The sequence below is a fragment of the Oculina patagonica genome, chromosome 13 (assembly GCF_052425735.1).
Source record: "Oculina patagonica isolate OP01 chromosome 13, crgOcupat, whole genome shotgun sequence".
In the NCBI taxonomy this organism is placed as follows: Eukaryota; Metazoa; Cnidaria; class Anthozoa; order Scleractinia; family Oculinidae; genus Oculina; species Oculina patagonica.
The window spans coordinates 33,947,403-33,965,012 of record NC_135770.1 but is presented as its reverse complement, the minus strand read 5'-3'; the positions used below and the strand labels follow the sequence as shown (position 1 = coordinate 33,965,012).

The window sequence follows — 17,610 nt, the reverse complement described above, 5'->3', positions numbered from 1 at the left end:
AATTCTTTCCGATTATATTAGGTTAATTTTGTTAGCAAAGGAGTTGTCATTTTACATTCTTAACTTTTGTGGCGGTTGTGAAAGGTTTCTTATCATGAAATTCAATACTTTCGTTGTATTACATTTTGGCATCCACTCATGCGGCCCACATTTCCAGGCCTGGCCATATTCTAAAAGTGACATTTTGGCCCGGTACATTTGTTTACTGCACCGTTTGATTCAGTATAAATGATGAATCTTTCAGAAAGTAATAAAATGTTTCGTGTGTCAGAGTGTTGTCTTATGTACTGTAAAGTCCAAAAGTAACTTCCCTCGTTATTTCAGGATCGAGTTAACTTTTCCAATCGTTTCTTTTCCATCGCTACTCAAAAAGTTTTACAATAAAGCAAATTCTTTTAAACAAAGAAGATGAAAAATCTTGTAGCAGATTAATTTTCTAAATCTTTCCTAGCAATTTTCAAATTTTCAATCTTTATTTAAGCTGGATTTCCACTGTCGCGCAATTTTTACGTGCGTGAAAAAGTTTAGAGACAATGTATGTGTACGCAAGTCGTTCATACATTGTCTCTGAATTTTTTCACGCACGTAAACGTACGTAAAAAATTACGCGACAATGGAAATCCACCTTTAGTTGGAGCTTACTCTGTAATATATTACCACGAAACATCAAAATCGATAATTTACATGAATTTGTACTCTATTGCAAGAAACATTAAACTAAGATCGAGAGGCCAAGTTAAAGACAAATTGTTTCCTCCTTTTTGAATTTTTTCCTTTTCCTGAACCAGAAACCGTTTACCCGTCCCTTAGTCCGACAAGCGTGACTCGCGCTTTGATTATGGCCGTTTCTTTTTTGAAAACTTCACCTGTTTCTCGAGAACATTTTTCTTCTGGATAGGCGTGAGGGAGTTTAGGTGTGGGTCGGAGGAGGGCAGCGGGACAAGTATAGGCCACTCCTAAACTCCCTTTGAATCAGGCTACCTATGATGAACATTTTTGATCGAAAGTTAACCCCCTCTCCTATACTCATGATCAGTCAAACTGCGAATCGAAACGGCTATCAAGCATTTGTTATAAGCAGGGTTCGTACACTTTTTCAGGCCGAAAATTCAAGGACTTTTGAAGGACTTTCCGGGACGCTTGTTGGAAATTTCAAGAACTGTTTTTATAAAAAAAACTTCGAAGCAAGCAAAATGTTTGTGTTAAAACCTACCTTTTCGGTAAACAGATAGTGCGGATAATAAGGTTCTTTTTTCAATAGTTTTTGTTCGCTCGCTCCCCGTCCCCACCCTCTCCCGTACTTCGCGCTCGCTTGCTTTTTTATTTCCCGTACGTACTATTGAAAATAGAGAACAGTCTACTAAAGGCCACAGTGAAAAACAAACTTAAGGCCAGGCAAAACGAGGAAACGTGTCTCCATAATTGTTTCCTCGTTTGGCTATTGTTCCATGCCGCGCGGAAACACGGAATGTTTCTGCCGTGTAGCAGAAGTAAATTTTGCTTCTGCTGCTGTCGACTGTTTTCTGGCCCGAGAAAAGGACCAACAGTTGACCTGCTCCCAACGTATCAAGGCTTCATAGCTCAGTTGGTAGAACAACGCACCGGTATCGCGGAGGTCATGGGTTCGACTCCCGTTGTTGCCTTCAATTTTTTTTTTCTGCACTGCGAAGATCATTTCATGTTGTGTTTCTTCCGTGGTTTTAATTTATCTCTGGCTTAAAAATTTTCAAACCAGTTTGATTGTTGATAAATAAATAAAGATGGTAGCCAGTTGAATTTTTTTTTCATTGTCTTATATTCTTATCACAATCTGAAACAAGGGAAAATAAAATTAAAATCAAAATAGTTTGAAACTTTTTAAACCAAAGATAAGTTTAAACCACAGCATATATCTTCGAGGAACTATTAATAATACAAATGGGAGAATAAGAAGGAAATTTGCGTTAACAAAGCCTAAAACTTTATTAAAACAGGGTGTCCATAGGGGCCCTGCATCTAAAAATTACATAACATTAAAATTTAACAAGATAAAAATACTATGCTAATTAAAATGCTATTTACAAAAAGAGGCAAAAAATACGTCATTAAAAAGTTATGATAACAAGAAGTGTTTTGCTACGCGATAAAAAGACTGTTTATTATCGGGGTTTGCTCTTCGATAACCGAACGCTAAGCATGAACCATTTTTAAGTTCCATTGCAAAACACGGCCCACACTGGAAACACTGTTCAGATAAACTTAGGCAAAGGGGGAAAAACCCAAAAAGTCAATGCAAGGAAGTATTTAGTTCATAACAAATTTAGAGGCAAACAAAAACACTTTAAAACAACTTTGACAATGGAGGTGGCTGTATTTACCTATTCCTAGGTTTAGTAACGTTTTCACTGTAAAAGCCATAATATACAGATGTGCTTTTTACATTCTCTGTTTCTTCGGCCGAAACATACTTGAGGTACAAGCGCCGAAAAATGCGACAAAAATTAAAAATCAATTGAATGATGGGTCGATCTATAAAATCTGCAGAAACCTGCGTGTAATAATTAAGGGGGTCATATTTTGATCACCTTTCGTTGCAATCAGTACAATAGTGTACACCGACAAGAGGTAATTTTGGCACTGACTCGAAGACATGAGAAATAATTTTTAATTTTAAACCTTGTAGCCATAACTTTCTGTTCGAGGTTTTGTAAAAAATGGAGGACTTGTCTAGTACATATTTTTACGGTCGTCATCACTTGTCTCGAAATTCTACTTAATTAGTTAAGCATCCCAGTCAGTGTCATTAACACTAAATGATAAGTATATTCATATTTCCATTCGATTTAGTTAACATCTATTGTATGATTTTTGAAAGCTCAACGCACGGTAAATATCCAAAATATAGCACATTCTTTGTGGGAGAGTTACTTGTTAAACGTGCCAGTTCGCATGATAATTTTAATAATTGTCCAGTGTGGGAGCTATCTCCGCTTTATGGTGAAAGCATGGAGATGTAAAACAAAAATTCAAAATTAAATGGGTCATGGGCCGACCTCAACCTGAAGAAACAGAGTGTCGTCCACAAGGTAACGCCTTGAATAAAGTTTCTCGGGAGTTATAAACTCATGAAACCCGTACCCAGTACTGCTCTGTTCCTGTGTGGGCCTTGCAAAGCACTCTGGGTCATCATCTGGTATGAACTGATCGGTAATGTTTTTTCGTTTAACTGGATTTTCCTGTTGATCGATCAATGTAAGCTTGACTTTCTTTTTGAAAGGCCAGGGTAATATAGCGTCATGTTCACCTTTCATTACAACAATGTACACCGACAGGTGAGTATTCTCGCCAGACCCTTCGCCATTAGGATAAAGTTTCACATTTAACTTATAGCCATAACTTTCTGTTCTATCTGTGTAAAATGGAGCACTTTCTATGGTATTTTTTTCTCCAGTATATGCTTGCCTCAAAATTTCACTAAAGTTGTCAATCTTCCAAATAAACATCCGCGTGTTGAATTTCTTCACCAGCTTCGTTGTTGTCTCAAGTTTCTTTTGTGTGCCATTTAACTTTAGACAAGCCAAGTCAAGATGGAGTCTCACGGCAGATTGCAGATGTGATTCCATTTGTTTGCGTTGAACCTGCAAGAAAGGGTGGACTTTTAAGTGTTTATATCCCTCTCAACTTTGATGGCAACGAATTTTTTTATACCCATGGCATATATGCGGGACTTGCCTTTCATCATAGGTAAAGAAAACCGCCGGATTAAAAAAAAAAAAAAAACAAGTATTGATACTCAGACCACTAGATTCCCAATGCACGATGTCACTGGAAATCTTTAAATAAGAGACGCGAAATACTTTAACTTAGTGTACTGTGTTTTACACACCTTTGTTTCACAGCCCATCTCCACATAAGGACAGGAGACTATGGTCAGTGGACAATCGTCTTTGGTGTGATTTGGAATCTGAAATAAATCGGACATGCAGCAATGAATGAACGAACCGGAACGTATGTAAGTATTTCAGGAGGACTGTATGAGGGACGTAAAGGGTGGTGGTGGTGGTGGTGGTGGGGGGGGGGGGGGGGGGGGGATCTAGATCACGTTTCACGAAAAATATAATGACCATTTCACGTCTCAGGAATAATAAAATAGCCACTTTACGAAACCAAGATAAAAGGTGCATGTAAAATTACCTGTCGGAGTAGAGTGACCTGGGGTCCAGAATGACAATCAGTCACGGTCATACACTGGTCACGCAATTTACCACAGGTAGTCTTGATTTCAAACGGCTTACCCGATAATTTTTTTGGAAGAAGGAAAGAATCACGGTTTACAGTTACATTTCACGAGGAAAAGAAAAAGCAAGTCATTTCGCAATTCGCATGAAAAAAATGTCGATTCACGGTTCACGGCCCAAATCACTTTTCTGGAGAAAAAAAATAGCTTATTCGCAATTCACGGGAAAAAAGGCCTTCACGGATGACAAAGAAACTCTCAACCACCTTCCTGTATGTTTTAAAAAAATAATGATCGCGTATTCACGGAGTTATAGCGTGCTTTTAAAGTCGCCACATTCTTTTGGACTTTGAATATCGTCCGCTGCCGGCGGTCCAATCAATTTGAATTTGAGCTAAAACCTAAAACTTTTGCCTTACCTGGAAGTCAGCTAAAACGACAAAATTAAAAGCCTTACCGTTTCCCTGGGAAATGAGCGACCACAGCTATTAGGACAAGATACTGGAAACTTGTTGCACTCTGCAGTATGATCCTGAAAGACAAGATTTACGTACAACATCCTGTAAAAACTTAGTCATAACATGTTCACCGAGACTCTAGAGTTTCCACGATGAAAAGAAAACTTATTTTACTCTCTATTTCTAAAACACGCTCCCAAAGGACACTCTATATATTCTATCCTCCAAAACAACCACTCCCCCGGTACAATACTAGAAACTCTTACGCCTTACACATCTACCTTATTGTCGAATAAATGCTAAGAACGGTGTTTTTCAAAGGACCTAAATTTTACAACTCCCTTGACAGCGAAATCGCCAACGCTAAAACAGTTTGCTCTTTTAAGAAAGCCCTTAAACACGGAGCGATCTTATGTTACGAGGCTGAGGTGTTTAGTGAGACGATTTTATTGGTTTGGAACTGAAATCAACTAGCTTTTTTTTTGGGGGGGGGGGGGGGGACGTGATCCAGACTTGTCTCGTTTTCTAAAACTAAATCAAAGAGCTCTTCGAGCCACGACTGAATTTTTTTCACCAAGTTTTACGTTTAGTTTTCATTCCTTAAAAATATATGGGCAGCAGGTGATTCAAACATTTCTTTGATGCAATTAAAAAAACAGAAATAAAGAAACATGATAACAGATAATCGGCGGAATGTCTTTTACATTGATATAAGATATATTCGTCTAACTTGACTTAGGATGTTTGATTAGCACACTCGTGTAGGTCTTTTTTGGTTGGGTCCCTCCCCCTCCGCGGTCCCTGTTAAATATTATTACAGGTTCTAAACGTGCTAACATGAAAGTGAGACCGTTATGACATGGACTGAGTTAAGAAGAGTGGCAGCAGGTCGAGAGGAATGGACAATGGACGCGCTCTGTAGAGGCCTTATGTGACAGTTGGTCACAAAAAAGATAGGTAACAGGTATTACATATTGGATAAATGCGTTGCAAGTAAACAAATCAATGCTGTGAGCTTCCTAAGGAATAAATTCGTTTTCTGGAGACACAATCTACTTACATATTGCTGAAGAATAATGTTTTAGTCAAGAATATACCACATATAAAGTGAAAAGAGCATTCGCAACTTGTAGTTTTGAAGTTTTTGGATTTGTGGACTGATCCCGTTTCACTTTCACGATAATATATATATAACAACATGCCCCATTTAAACAGAGCGTCTTTCCTGGTTCGCCTACAGTTCGCCAGATAAAGATTGCTCCCCAAACATTGTTATCCTTCTTGTTTGAATTCTTCGCCCATAAAAACAAAATACTGAAACGATTGATGTGTTCAGCATTATCTGTGTTATTAACGTTTTGCAGAGCAAATATTAAATTGTCGCATATTTTGTGGTTTTATTTTATATTTGGTCTAAAATTTTTAAAACCAGTTTCATTGTTTTTACGTTGTTTCAGATTATGATAATATTATAGATACCAGTCAAACTGGTTTAAAAAATTTAAACCAAATATAAAATTAAACCACAACACATATGCGAGGGATAACGATCACAAAAGTGGAGCTTTGCGAATATTTATCGAAAACGAGGTAAATAAACCGCCGCAGCGAATTTTGAAAAGCTGAAGTTTCGACGAGGGGCTTAAGACGGAATCCACTAGGAAGTCGAGTAATATTTATTAAAGTTGGACAAAAATCAATTTCCAGAATAATTTAAATCCTATTGCGTTATTTCCTACCCTTAATAAAAGGTAAAGATGTAAGTAATTATCCGTGATAACACCAACAACAACTTCTTATCAGAGTCTGAGAAAATGAATTTCAAAGTTCACAAGGTATGGGCAAAATCTCACGTGTAGCCATTTTGTAAATTCGTCTTAAGCGATTCAGTGGAATTCAGCGGAACTTCAAAATGTGTTTTCGATGTGTGGTGTTGTTAGAAAAGATTTCTTTTGATAAGATATTTGAAGCAGTAACAAAAACGTTTGCAATAAGGTGGAAATAATTCTGGTACAACAATTTCTTATCAGAGTCTGAGAAAATGATATTTAAAGTTCACAAGCTATGGGCAAAAGCTTACATCTTTTAAGCGATTCAGTGGAATTCAGCGGAACTTCAAAATGTGTTTTCGATGTGTGGTGTTGTTAGAAAAGATTTCTTTCGATAAGATATTTGAAGCAGTAACACAAAAGCTTGCAATCAGGTGTAAATAGTTTTGGTACATAATTTTGTCCAATAACTACTCGAAGTCCTGGCGGATTTCCTCTTAAACGCTCGAAACGTCGATCAGCTTTTCGAAATTCGCTAAGGCGTTTTTATATTTACTTTTAGGCCATCCCAATAAAATGTTTCGTTTCCCATCGCCCGACCGACCCATTTTTTTCGAAAAGTAACAAAAAAAATCCAGATTAACTAATCAAAGAAGCAAGTACTTCATTTTACAAGCACACGATCTTGTTTTATTAACAATTAACAATTGGTATGATGTGAGCCTTAACGAACGAAAAGACCACGTTTTCGAGTTGACTTTGTAATCAGGCTTTCTTACTTAGCAGCCCGGCCTTTTCTGGACCCCAGAACCCTTCAAGTGTTCATTCTTTTTTTTTGGCCCGACCGACCTACCCACCATCACAAGAGACGGGGCGATGGGAAACGAAACATTTTATTGGGATGGCCTTATCAATTTCCAGTTGATAATTAACTAAGTGTTTCACTTGCCCGCCGACGCAGCGCAACAGTTTCCTCAGAAACTAATAACTTTGTTTATCCTCTCTAACAGAAAAGGAACAGGAAAAATTCTTTGTAGCTGTTATTTGCAGTTGATATAGTAATCAAGTGTAAATTGTTTTCAATTCCATGTTGACTACACCGTAGATTTCGCTTACAAGTCAATTTTACCTTCATTTGACACTCTGGGTGTGGCTCACTGCAGTGATCACATTCAAGGATTCTCCACTGACACGTGATGGCCGCATGTTCCTTGAGATTTTTCCTTTGCACTGTCATGTGACAGTTTTTGTTTGTACAGGAGACAAGTTTAAAAACGCATGATGCCAAGTGAGCCTGTTATACAAAGTCAAAAAAATGATGCACTTCAGTTAGAGAGGGTTCATAATTTATGTAGAGGGGGGGCATGTTAGATTTAAGGGGGGCCTTAAAATTTCTACCAATAAGAAAGAAGATATAAGGGGGGTCATCAAAAAAAATTCCATAAACAAAGATCAGATCGGACCCACGATATTTATTGGAGGCGTTTAAGAAGCTCAGAGATGATTTGTTGGATGATACCTGCATGGCCAGTAATAATGCAGTGGTTTGATGAAGACGAGAATAAATAAATTCTTACCTTAATCAAACCGCAGCATTTCTATCAAACCACTAACTGCTTTATAACTGGCTGTACAGCACGTAATAGACCACATTAAAAATGGCCACGATTGACTCCATTGTACAACCTAAAAGTATTTTAGAAAGCTTAAATATGTCTATAAATGTATATAATGTTTAAAAGCACACTGTGTGCATGTGTATCATATCCATTCTGTACTGTGTTTTTTCATGTGATCGAATATTACTGGAATGCATGATGCCTCAATAAACAAATGGCCATATTTTTAGCCGGTTTAGAAGACTGCAGTGAATGCTGTATCCTGCTTAATTATCATTTTGATTAATTTAAGGTTTTTCATTCTCAATAATTAAACTTATAATTATTAGTAGTTTTGCTGATAAAACAATTGTCACAACTAATGTGGTTATAACCTTGAGACTGAAAATGTCTTGTTTTATAATCATCATGGTTTTTTGGGTGGTGGTAGTGGTGGTGGAGGGGGGGGGGTCATGGTATTTTCCTCACGGTTGTGGGTTATGCAATAAGGGGGGCAGAACAGGAAAAAAAAAACACACCAAATAATAGGGGGGCTTCCAAAAAATACAAGGGAAAAAATCTTAAATTGACATATAGCCCCCCTCTACATAAATTATGAACCCTCCCTGGCCTTATGGGTTTATGGAATTGTCATCTTGGTACGTAAGGAATAAAGCTGCTTGGCTCGATTTGTTTCTGTTTTTACCTTTTTGTTACTCAGTTCCCCTGTCCACCCACAACCTTTATTTGGACATTTTATGGCAAGAGAAAGAATTTTCCTTTCTGTTGCTTTGTCAGGGAAGACATCCTAAAATGAAATAAAAAGAACATGCTTAAAAGAACATTGAAATTTTGCTGTAGACCCAGCTTAGAGGTAATAAATAAATAAAATAAATTACCTTTATTTAGAAATGGTTGGATTTAAAGCTAGAAGCTTGTGGCGCCGTGTATTTCTACTGAATTTGAATTTGGAAGTGTTTTTGTGGAGGGAGGAAAACTGGAGAACCGGATAGCCCCCCAAACTCAACCTAGGACGTATATGATGCCACTGGCAGGTCCAGGAATAAAACCTGGGCACCCTTAGTGGGAGGCGAGTGCTCTATAGCTCACCACTGTACCATCCCTACTCCCCTAAATTAAGATAAGAACAGATCTTATTGCAGACTATTAACTATATGAAAAATTATTTTTCTGACTATAATTCTATTTAATAATGCAAGAATCTAATGGGCACATTCCAATACAATATTAATTTTATATGGATGCAGCTGGTGACATATTATTTTATTTATACTGAGCATGCAATGTTGGTTGCATTTGTATCCCTCCCCCAGCCCAATTGCGGTTGAGTTATGACTATTATTTTCGGGTTACTTAGGGGCTGAGAGTAAGAGTCAGACTGACCTTTATCAGGATTAATAGTGCTTTGAACATTTCTAATCAAGATCATTTAATTTACCCGGTCTTGGTCCAGTGCCTCCCTGTCTGCAGGACAAGTTATAGGCTGGTTCTGTAATCCCTGCCTGTTTAATTAAGTAAAAGAGAAAAAAGAGATGATAACATGAAATATTATTATATAGCTATAGGCTTGTCAGGCCACCAGCTTATGATCGAATCCCAACAATTGTACATTCTCATGCAGAGATGCCAACCTAAAAAAATTGAAATCCAGGAGCCGAAACCACCAATTTTGTGTCAAGATACCGCTTCGTTTCTGGACCCCCAAAATGGCATAAAAAATAGACCTCCACCAAGACATGCATACAGATCTACAAAAATGCATTTTTCTTTTAAATTTTCTCCCATGAGAATTGGCCAAAATATTAAGTGACAAAACATGTAGTATAAGCACTTTCCTTCAATCAGTAGAGTTCAATTATAATATAACACATCATGTCTTAACAAATATCTTTTTTTTTGGGGGGGGGGGAGGGTTTATTATCTTTAGTTAGATTTTGGACTTACAAGTTTTGGATGTATCCTTGATCAATTCCCAGCCAATTTTTGAGTCCTCATTCCTTAACTTTTCCTTTAGAAGCACAACGTCGGAAAGAAAAACTCGTCTAAACGGCTTTAAACCCACTCCAGATCGAAGCACAGAAATTTTTTAACTTTTTTATGTTCCGGAATGTTCTGGAATGTCCCGTGTCATGATATGGACGCCCCTCCCTCAATATTTAGATCATGTCTGCAAGCTAATTATGCATGAATCCCTAACTTAACGCTTTCTGTTTGCTAATGCAAAAATATCTCAGGCAAAGACTATAGTAGGTTGAAACAAACGTAAATACATATTGAAACAAAAGTAAATACATTTTGTTATCCTACAACATCGATCGAAGCTGCACATTTTATTATGAGCTGATCTTGATACTTGATCACAGTTGATCAGCGAACATTTGCATGAACCGCAAGACTGACCGTCTTTAAATAGTATCATACCGAATGTAATGATCGTATATTTGATCCTGTCTGAGACACGATCAAATATATGTTCATGTTAAAAAGCCTGCAAATCGTTTGCCGCTTAAAGTCACAGAAAACTAATCCGGGCTACTCTAAACTAAAGTTGCATTTATACATCATGATCGATGTTTATGTTATAAAACCGCACCTTGTGAAATGTTCCTCGAGGCATTCTTTACAAAATCTGTGGCCACATCTCGTTTGAACAGGCTCCTTAAGCGGCAAATGACAAATTAAACATTGAAAATCTTCTTCAACTGCATTCACAAAGTCTTCGTCATAACCCGAAGGCAGCCTTTTTCTTTTTTTCCTTTGAACTTCCGCCATTCTGGAAAAGCATTCGAATGTGGGGGCTTCGTGACCTAATCTTTAGGATTGCGTGACTGTCTCTGTTTACTGTTTTATCATCTTATCTGTGATTGGCTCGACACTTCCGGGTTATTGTTTTCGGGCGGGATGGACCTTTTTAGGCGATGACGTCAGTCAAGCCTTATTGCAAAGGCAGTGGGCGGAATTTTGTACCACTTTCTGTCGCCATCAATAGAACCGAATGAGTTAACAAGAAATCGCCGCAAAAAAACACGAAGCAAAGTTCTCCTGGAAAGTTAGAAAGGACTGAAACAAAGTATAAACGAAAGAGGCAAATTATGTATTTGTGAGTTTTATTGAATTCAGTGGACTGACATGATCACATCTCTACATTTTCTAATACAATGAAAACGCTTGACCTTGCGTGTTGCTCGCGAGAAGTATTTAATATCGTATATCGAATGTCACACTACACGATAACGCAACTTTTTGTTGAACAATCATTGTTGTCAGCTCAGCTACTTTTATTAAGTATACAAATTTCCTGAAAATTAGTTATGACCCCCTTTGAAAACGTCATCGCCTCTGTATGCACTGCATGCCGTTTATTTTTTTAGGGAAGCGGGCGGTATTGATCACTGTTGATAGGTAAATTACCAAAAAAACTCCTGCACAGCAAATTAAGAGAGTAAAAATTCATGCACAGTAAGCCAGAGGTGAAGCTGCACAAGCTACGGGTAAAAAAAATCATGTTTGCACAAACATAAGACGGGAAAAATTCGAGCACAGAAAAATTGCTAAACCACCCCCCCCCCCCAAAAAAAAAAGAAAACAAAAATCCATCCCTAAGCTTCTTCAAAGACTTTCGCTGATTCCGTGCAGTGTTGAAAACCTGTCATTTGAAGCTATTCGAGGCGTTAAAAAAAGTCAATAAAACCGAGAGCGAGCCGTCTAATTGTTTTAGCATACCGCGGTAACCCAAGAATTGGTTTATTAAAAGTTTCGATTGACTGATTATGCTAATGATCGGTAGATGGCTCTTGGAGTGCGCGCTTAGTTTTCGCTTTATTGTATAATAATAATAATAATAATAATAATAATAATAATAATAATAATAATAATAATAATAATAACATTTATAGTGCGCAAATTTCATATATAAAATGTTCAAAGGCGCATTACAAGATTAAAAACGGAATAAAAAAGCTAAAAACTAAAATTACAATTAAGAGTAAACTTACAATGAATTTAAAAAGCTAGAGGTCCAATTAAAGGTAAACTTACAATGATTTTAAAAAGCTAAAATTACAACCTTCAATATATCAATTCTTGCGATATTCTGTGTTTAATAGATCGGTCAGTGGGTTATGCTAAAACAATTAGACGGCTCGCTCTCGGTTTCTATCAACTTTGATAGTTGGCTCGGGGCTTTGCCCCCCGCCCACTATCAGCCATTAGCATAACCACACTGACCTACTATTGGTAATCGCGCAATCTGATTGGCTACACAGGTGCCTACTATCGATCCGTAGAAGGCTCTCGGAGCGCGCGTTAAGTTTTCGCATAATTTTATCAATCAAAACCTTCAATAAATCAATTCTAGTGATATTCTGAGTTTAATAAGATTGGTCAGTGGGTTATGCTAACACAATTAGACGGCTCGCTCTCGGATTCTACCGGCTTTTGATAGTTGACTCGGGGCTTCGCCCCTCGCCAACTATCAGCCGATAGAAACCTCGAGCTTGCCGTCTAATTGTTAATTATAGTTCACCACTAATTTTTCTCCGATTCTGATTGGTATAAATTGATCACGTGACGCGATAGTGTTCATCCGCGGAGCCGTCCGAAAAAATTGCCCGGATGGATAGTGCCTGCCCGTAAAATTTCTTGTAAACAAGCGAGCCTAAAAACAGAAAACCCGCATTAAATTCACTGCATTTAGTGGGTTTCTTCTCTTGTTTTACATTGTTTGTTAAATTTCGGCTTTCAATTGATTTTTTTATTCTGAAAAGTAAAAAATAATTCACGATGCTCGTTTTTGATTTGGCGCGCGGAAGAAAATTTAGTGGTGAACAATAAAAACAAAAGAGTGTTTCTGTATCGGAACTATCGGTCTAATAGTTCCCCTTGGAAATTTGATGTTCTTAAAAGTAGCATATTAGCCCTCGAAGCTTCGCTTCTCGGGCTAATATTTGTTTTAAGAACATGAAATTTCCGCGGGGAAGCTATCAGCCGTTATAGTTCACCACTAAATTTTCTCCGATTCTTATTGGTTTAAATTGATCACGTGACGTGATAGTGTTCGTCCGGCGGAGGACACTGTATAGTGTTTCTGTCGAGGAACTATTTTAACAATAGAGTGTTTCTGTCGAGGAACTATCGACTGATAGTTGCCCCGCGGAAATGTTATGTTCTTAAAACAAATATTAGCCCGAGAAGCGAAGCTTCGAGGGCTAATATGCAAATTTCCAAGGGGCAACTATCAGACCGATAGTTCCGAGCAGAAACACTCTATTGTCTTTATTGTTCACCACTAAATTTTCATCCGCGCGCACATACAAAAACGAGCATCGTGAATTATTTTTACTTTTCAGGATCAAAAACTCAATTGAAACACGCTTGTGCATGTTTACAAAAAAAAGTCACGGGCGGGCATTATCGATCCGGGCATTTTTCTTTGGCGGGCACTATTTTAAAAATTCCCTTGGAAATTAGATGTTCTTAAAACTAGCATATTAGCCCTCGAAGCTTCGCTTCTCGGGCTAACATTTGTTTTAAGAACATCAAATTTCCGCGGGGCAACTATCAGCCGTTAGCGTAACCACACTGACCTACTATTGGTAATCGCGCAATCTGATTGGCTACACAGGTGCATACTATCGATCCGTAGAAGGCTCTCGGAGCGCGCGCTTAGTCTTCGCTGAATTTTATCAATCAAAACCTTCAATAAATCAATTCTAGCGATATTCTGAGTTTAATAGATCGGTCAGTGGGTTATGCTAACACAATTAGACGGCTCGCTCTCGGTTTCTACCGGCTTTTGATAGTTGGCTCGGGGCTTCGCCCCTCGCCAACTATCAGCCGGTAGAAACCTCGAGCTTGCCGTCTAATTGTTAAATAGTTCCTCGACGTGAATTATTTTTACTTTTCAGGATAAAAAACTCAATTGAAAGCCGAAATTTACAAACGAAACAAAACCAGACAAGAAACCCACTAAATGCAGTGAATTTGGTTGGGTTTTTTTGTCTGCAGGCACGCTTGTTTAAAGTCACGGGCGGGCACTATCGATCCGGGCATTTTTCTTCGGCGGGCACTATTTTAACAATAGAGTGTTTCTGTCGGGGAACTATTGGCTGATAGTTGCCCCGCGGAAATTTGATGTTCTTAATAAAAATATTAGCCCGAGAAGCGAAGTTTCGAGGGCTAATATGCTAGTTTTAAGAACATCAAATTTCCAAGGGGCAACTATCAGACCGATAGTTCCGAGACAGAAACACTCTGTTGTCTTTATTGTTCACCACTAAATTTTCTTCCGCGCGCACATACAAAAACGAGCATCGTGAATTATTTTTACTTTTAAGGATAAAAAACTCAATTGAAAGCCAAAATTTAACAAACGAAACAAAACCAGACAAGAAACCCACTAAATGCAGTGAATTTGGTTGGGGTTTTTTGTCTGCAGGCACGCTTGTTTACAAAAAAAGCTTACGGGCCGGCACTATCGATCCGGGCATTTTTTTTCTTCGGCGGGCACTATTTTAACAATAGAGTGTTTCTGTCAAGGAACTATCGGCTGTTATAGTTCACCACTAAATTTTCTCCGATTCTGATTGGTTTAAATTGATCACGCGACGCAGTAGTGTTCGTCCGCCGGAGAGCACTATCAGCCCTTATAGTTCACCACTAAATTTTCTCCGATTCTGATTGGTTTAAATTGATCACGTGACGCGATAGTGTTCGTCCGCCGGAGGGCACTAATAATCAGCCCATAGTGCCCGCCGAAGAAAAATGCCCGGATCGATAGTGCCCGCCCGTGACTTTTTTTGTAAACAAGCGTGCCTGCAGACAAAAAAAAAAAACTAAATTCACTGCATTTAGTGGGTTTCTTGTCTGGTTTTGTTTCGTTTGTTAAATTTCGGCTTTCAATTGAGTTTTTTATCCTTTAAAGTAAAAATAATTCACGATGCTCGTTTTTGTATTTGCGCGCGGAAGAAAATTTAGTGGTGAACAATAAAGACAATAGAGTGTTTCTGTCTCAGAACTATCGGTCTGATAGTTGCCCCTTGGAAATTTGATGTTCTTAAAACTAGCATATTAGCCCTCGAAGCTTCGCTTCTCGGGCTAATATTTGTTTTAAGAACATGAAATTTCCGCGGGGCAACTATCAGCCGATAGTTCCTCGACAGAAACACTCTATTGTTAAAATAGTGCCCGCCGAAGTAAAATGCCCGGATCGATAGTGCCCGCCCGTGACTTTTTTTAAAACAAACCAAATTCACTGCATTTAGTACGTAGGTTTCTTGTCTGGTTTTGTTTCGTTTGTTAAATTCGGCTTTCAATTGAGTTTTTTATCCTGAAAAGTAAAAATTAATTCACGATGTTCGTTTTCTCATAAATACCAACATCTACTGTCCGCTGTAGTGAAACTATACCACACAAAGTTTTCAAGTGATTGGGATTCGGATTCTAACGAAAACAGTGGCTGATTGTTGGATTTGGCTAAGAAATAAGCACGCGCGGATCCGCAGATTTTCTTACAGCAAAGAGATTCATCTGGCCTTCTTTGCGTTATACCTCTCTGCGTATTTTAGAGAAGGTCAACCACGTCCGTTAATTTTTCAAATTTTCGTTTGCCGAATGAACGCTAGCCTGCGTTGCAACCGGACGTGTCACAAAATCCTTGATATAGTCCGGCTATACCGGGCTTTAGTTTGTCTGGTCTGTCTGCAACGCAGGCTACTGAACGCCAGCTTTGATCAGCTTTATTTCGATTGGGAAAATAAAAAAAAAATTCAGATTCAATAGTCAAAGAAGCAAGTACTTTAATTTACAAGCACACGATCTTATTTTATTAACAACAAATGGTATGATGTGGTGTCCTTGTCTTTAATTAACATCGATACTAAATTTTTAAAACTGTTTAGAATAACGAACGAAAAGACAAAAGACCACGTTTTCGAGTTGACTTTGTAACCAGGTTTTCTTACTTAGCAGCCCGGCCTTTTCTGAACCCAGTCCCCTCCAAGTGTTCATTCCGGGGCGATGGGAAACGAAACATTTTATTGGGATGGCCTTGTATATAAACAGGCGAACGCATTCTTTAGTGCTCTTCTTTCACCATTTTGGATTTAGTACGCGCTCACAGTCAGGGGCGGATCTAGAAACTTCAGAAAGCGGAGGCCGAGGAAATTTTGGCGAGATGTTGCTGAATCCGCCCTTGACAGTTGGCGGATCATAGCTAATCATAGACCGCTGCTCACGAGAGCAAGGTGGCAAGCGTAGCCGGCCCCTGCGTAGTTTTTGGGGGCGCATTTGGGAAACGCAAAGGGCGGGAGACGGCCACGCGAAGCCTTTCGCGCCCAAATGCGCCCAAAAACTACACAGGCTTACAAAAACAGTTTTGCAGTTTTTCCTTTTTTGTATTTGATGCAAAAGTTACAAATTCCACGAATTCCTAGGTTGGATAAAAATCCATCTCGGAGAATCACAATCCGTTTTTGAACTTCATGTTTTTATTGAGAAATGGCGCACATTATGTAGCTGTCGACTGTTTTTTAACCTGAAAAATGGACCTACAGTTGACCTACTCCCGACGTATCAAGACTTCATAGCTCAGTTGGTAGCCGGCACTGACGCACCGGTATCACGGAGGTAATGGGTTCGAATCCCGTTGTACCCTAGAATTTTTTTTCTTTTTTTTTCAGGCTAAAAAAAGCAATGGCTTAAATTGCTTGTACACTGCGAAGATCATTTCACTCATTTTATGTTGTGTATATGTCATGGTTTAAATTTATCTCTGGTTTAAAATTTTTCAAACCAGTATGATTATGTTTGTTCATTGTCTTATATTCGTTATCATAAACTGACACAAAGGGAAATAAAATTCAAAATAGTTTTAAAAATGTTTAACCAAAGATAAGTTTAATCCACAACATATCTCTGAGGAACTATGATAAAAATGGCAGAATAAGAACAAAATTTTCGTTAAGCCTATAAAACTTTATTTAAATAGGGTTTCCATAGGGGCCCTGATCTAAAAATTACATATGCTAATTACAATGCTATAAACAAAAAAAGGCCAAAAAATACGTTACTGAAATGTTATGATAAGAAGAAATGTTTTGCTAGGCGGCAAAAAGACTTCATATCGGCGCTTGCTCTTCGATAACCGGACGCTAAGCATGGACCATATAACTATTCTTTAAGTTTGATCAAGACTTTGAGCACTCCCTATTTATTTCGCAGTCCGTCGACCGTGAAGCGAAAAAAATGAAAGCGCGAAAATTGGGGACGAGGCGAGGCGCGAAAAAATGTTCCACGACAAAACACGGCCCATGCACTGGAAACACGTTCTGTTCAGCTGAACTTAGCAAAATCAACAAACAGAGAGCGCAAAATATCAATGAAATGAAGCATTTTGTTAATAACATATTTAGAGGGAAACAAAAACACTTTAACAACTTTAACAATAAATGGAGGTGGCTGTAGTTAACTATTCCTAGTTTTAGTAACTTTTTCATTGTAAAAGCCATAATATGCTGATGTGCTATCTGTTTCTTCGGCCAAAACATACT

General features: G+C 38.2%; 1 protein-coding gene across 3 annotated transcripts in view; it reads right to left on the bottom strand.

The window, feature by feature from the left end:
• LOC144635203 (TNF receptor-associated factor 5-like) overlaps positions 1 to 10,910 on the bottom strand; it is a 49,227-nt gene extending 38,317 nt beyond the window's left edge. The window contains exons 1-7 of one of the 3 annotated variants that reach the window (XM_078494286.1): positions 10,656 to 10,910; positions 9,501 to 9,564; positions 8,748 to 8,849; positions 7,573 to 7,737; positions 4,674 to 4,748; positions 3,866 to 3,943; positions 3,554 to 3,617 (exon numbers count right to left, since the gene is read on the bottom strand). In XM_078494286.1, the coding sequence (XP_078350412.1) occupies positions 3,554 to 3,617; positions 3,866 to 3,943; positions 4,674 to 4,748; positions 7,573 to 7,737; positions 8,748 to 8,849; positions 9,501 to 9,564; positions 10,656 to 10,834 (727 nt within the window). In that variant the 5' untranslated portion in view covers positions 10,835 to 10,910. Of the gene's footprint in view, positions 1 to 1,953; positions 3,618 to 3,865; positions 3,944 to 4,673; positions 4,749 to 7,572; positions 7,738 to 8,747; positions 8,850 to 9,500; positions 9,565 to 10,655 lie in introns of those variants that run through there. The other 2 variants (XM_078494285.1, XM_078494283.1) reach the window with 2 other exon arrangements.
• Between the last annotated feature and the right edge of the window lie 6,700 nt (positions 10,911 to 17,610).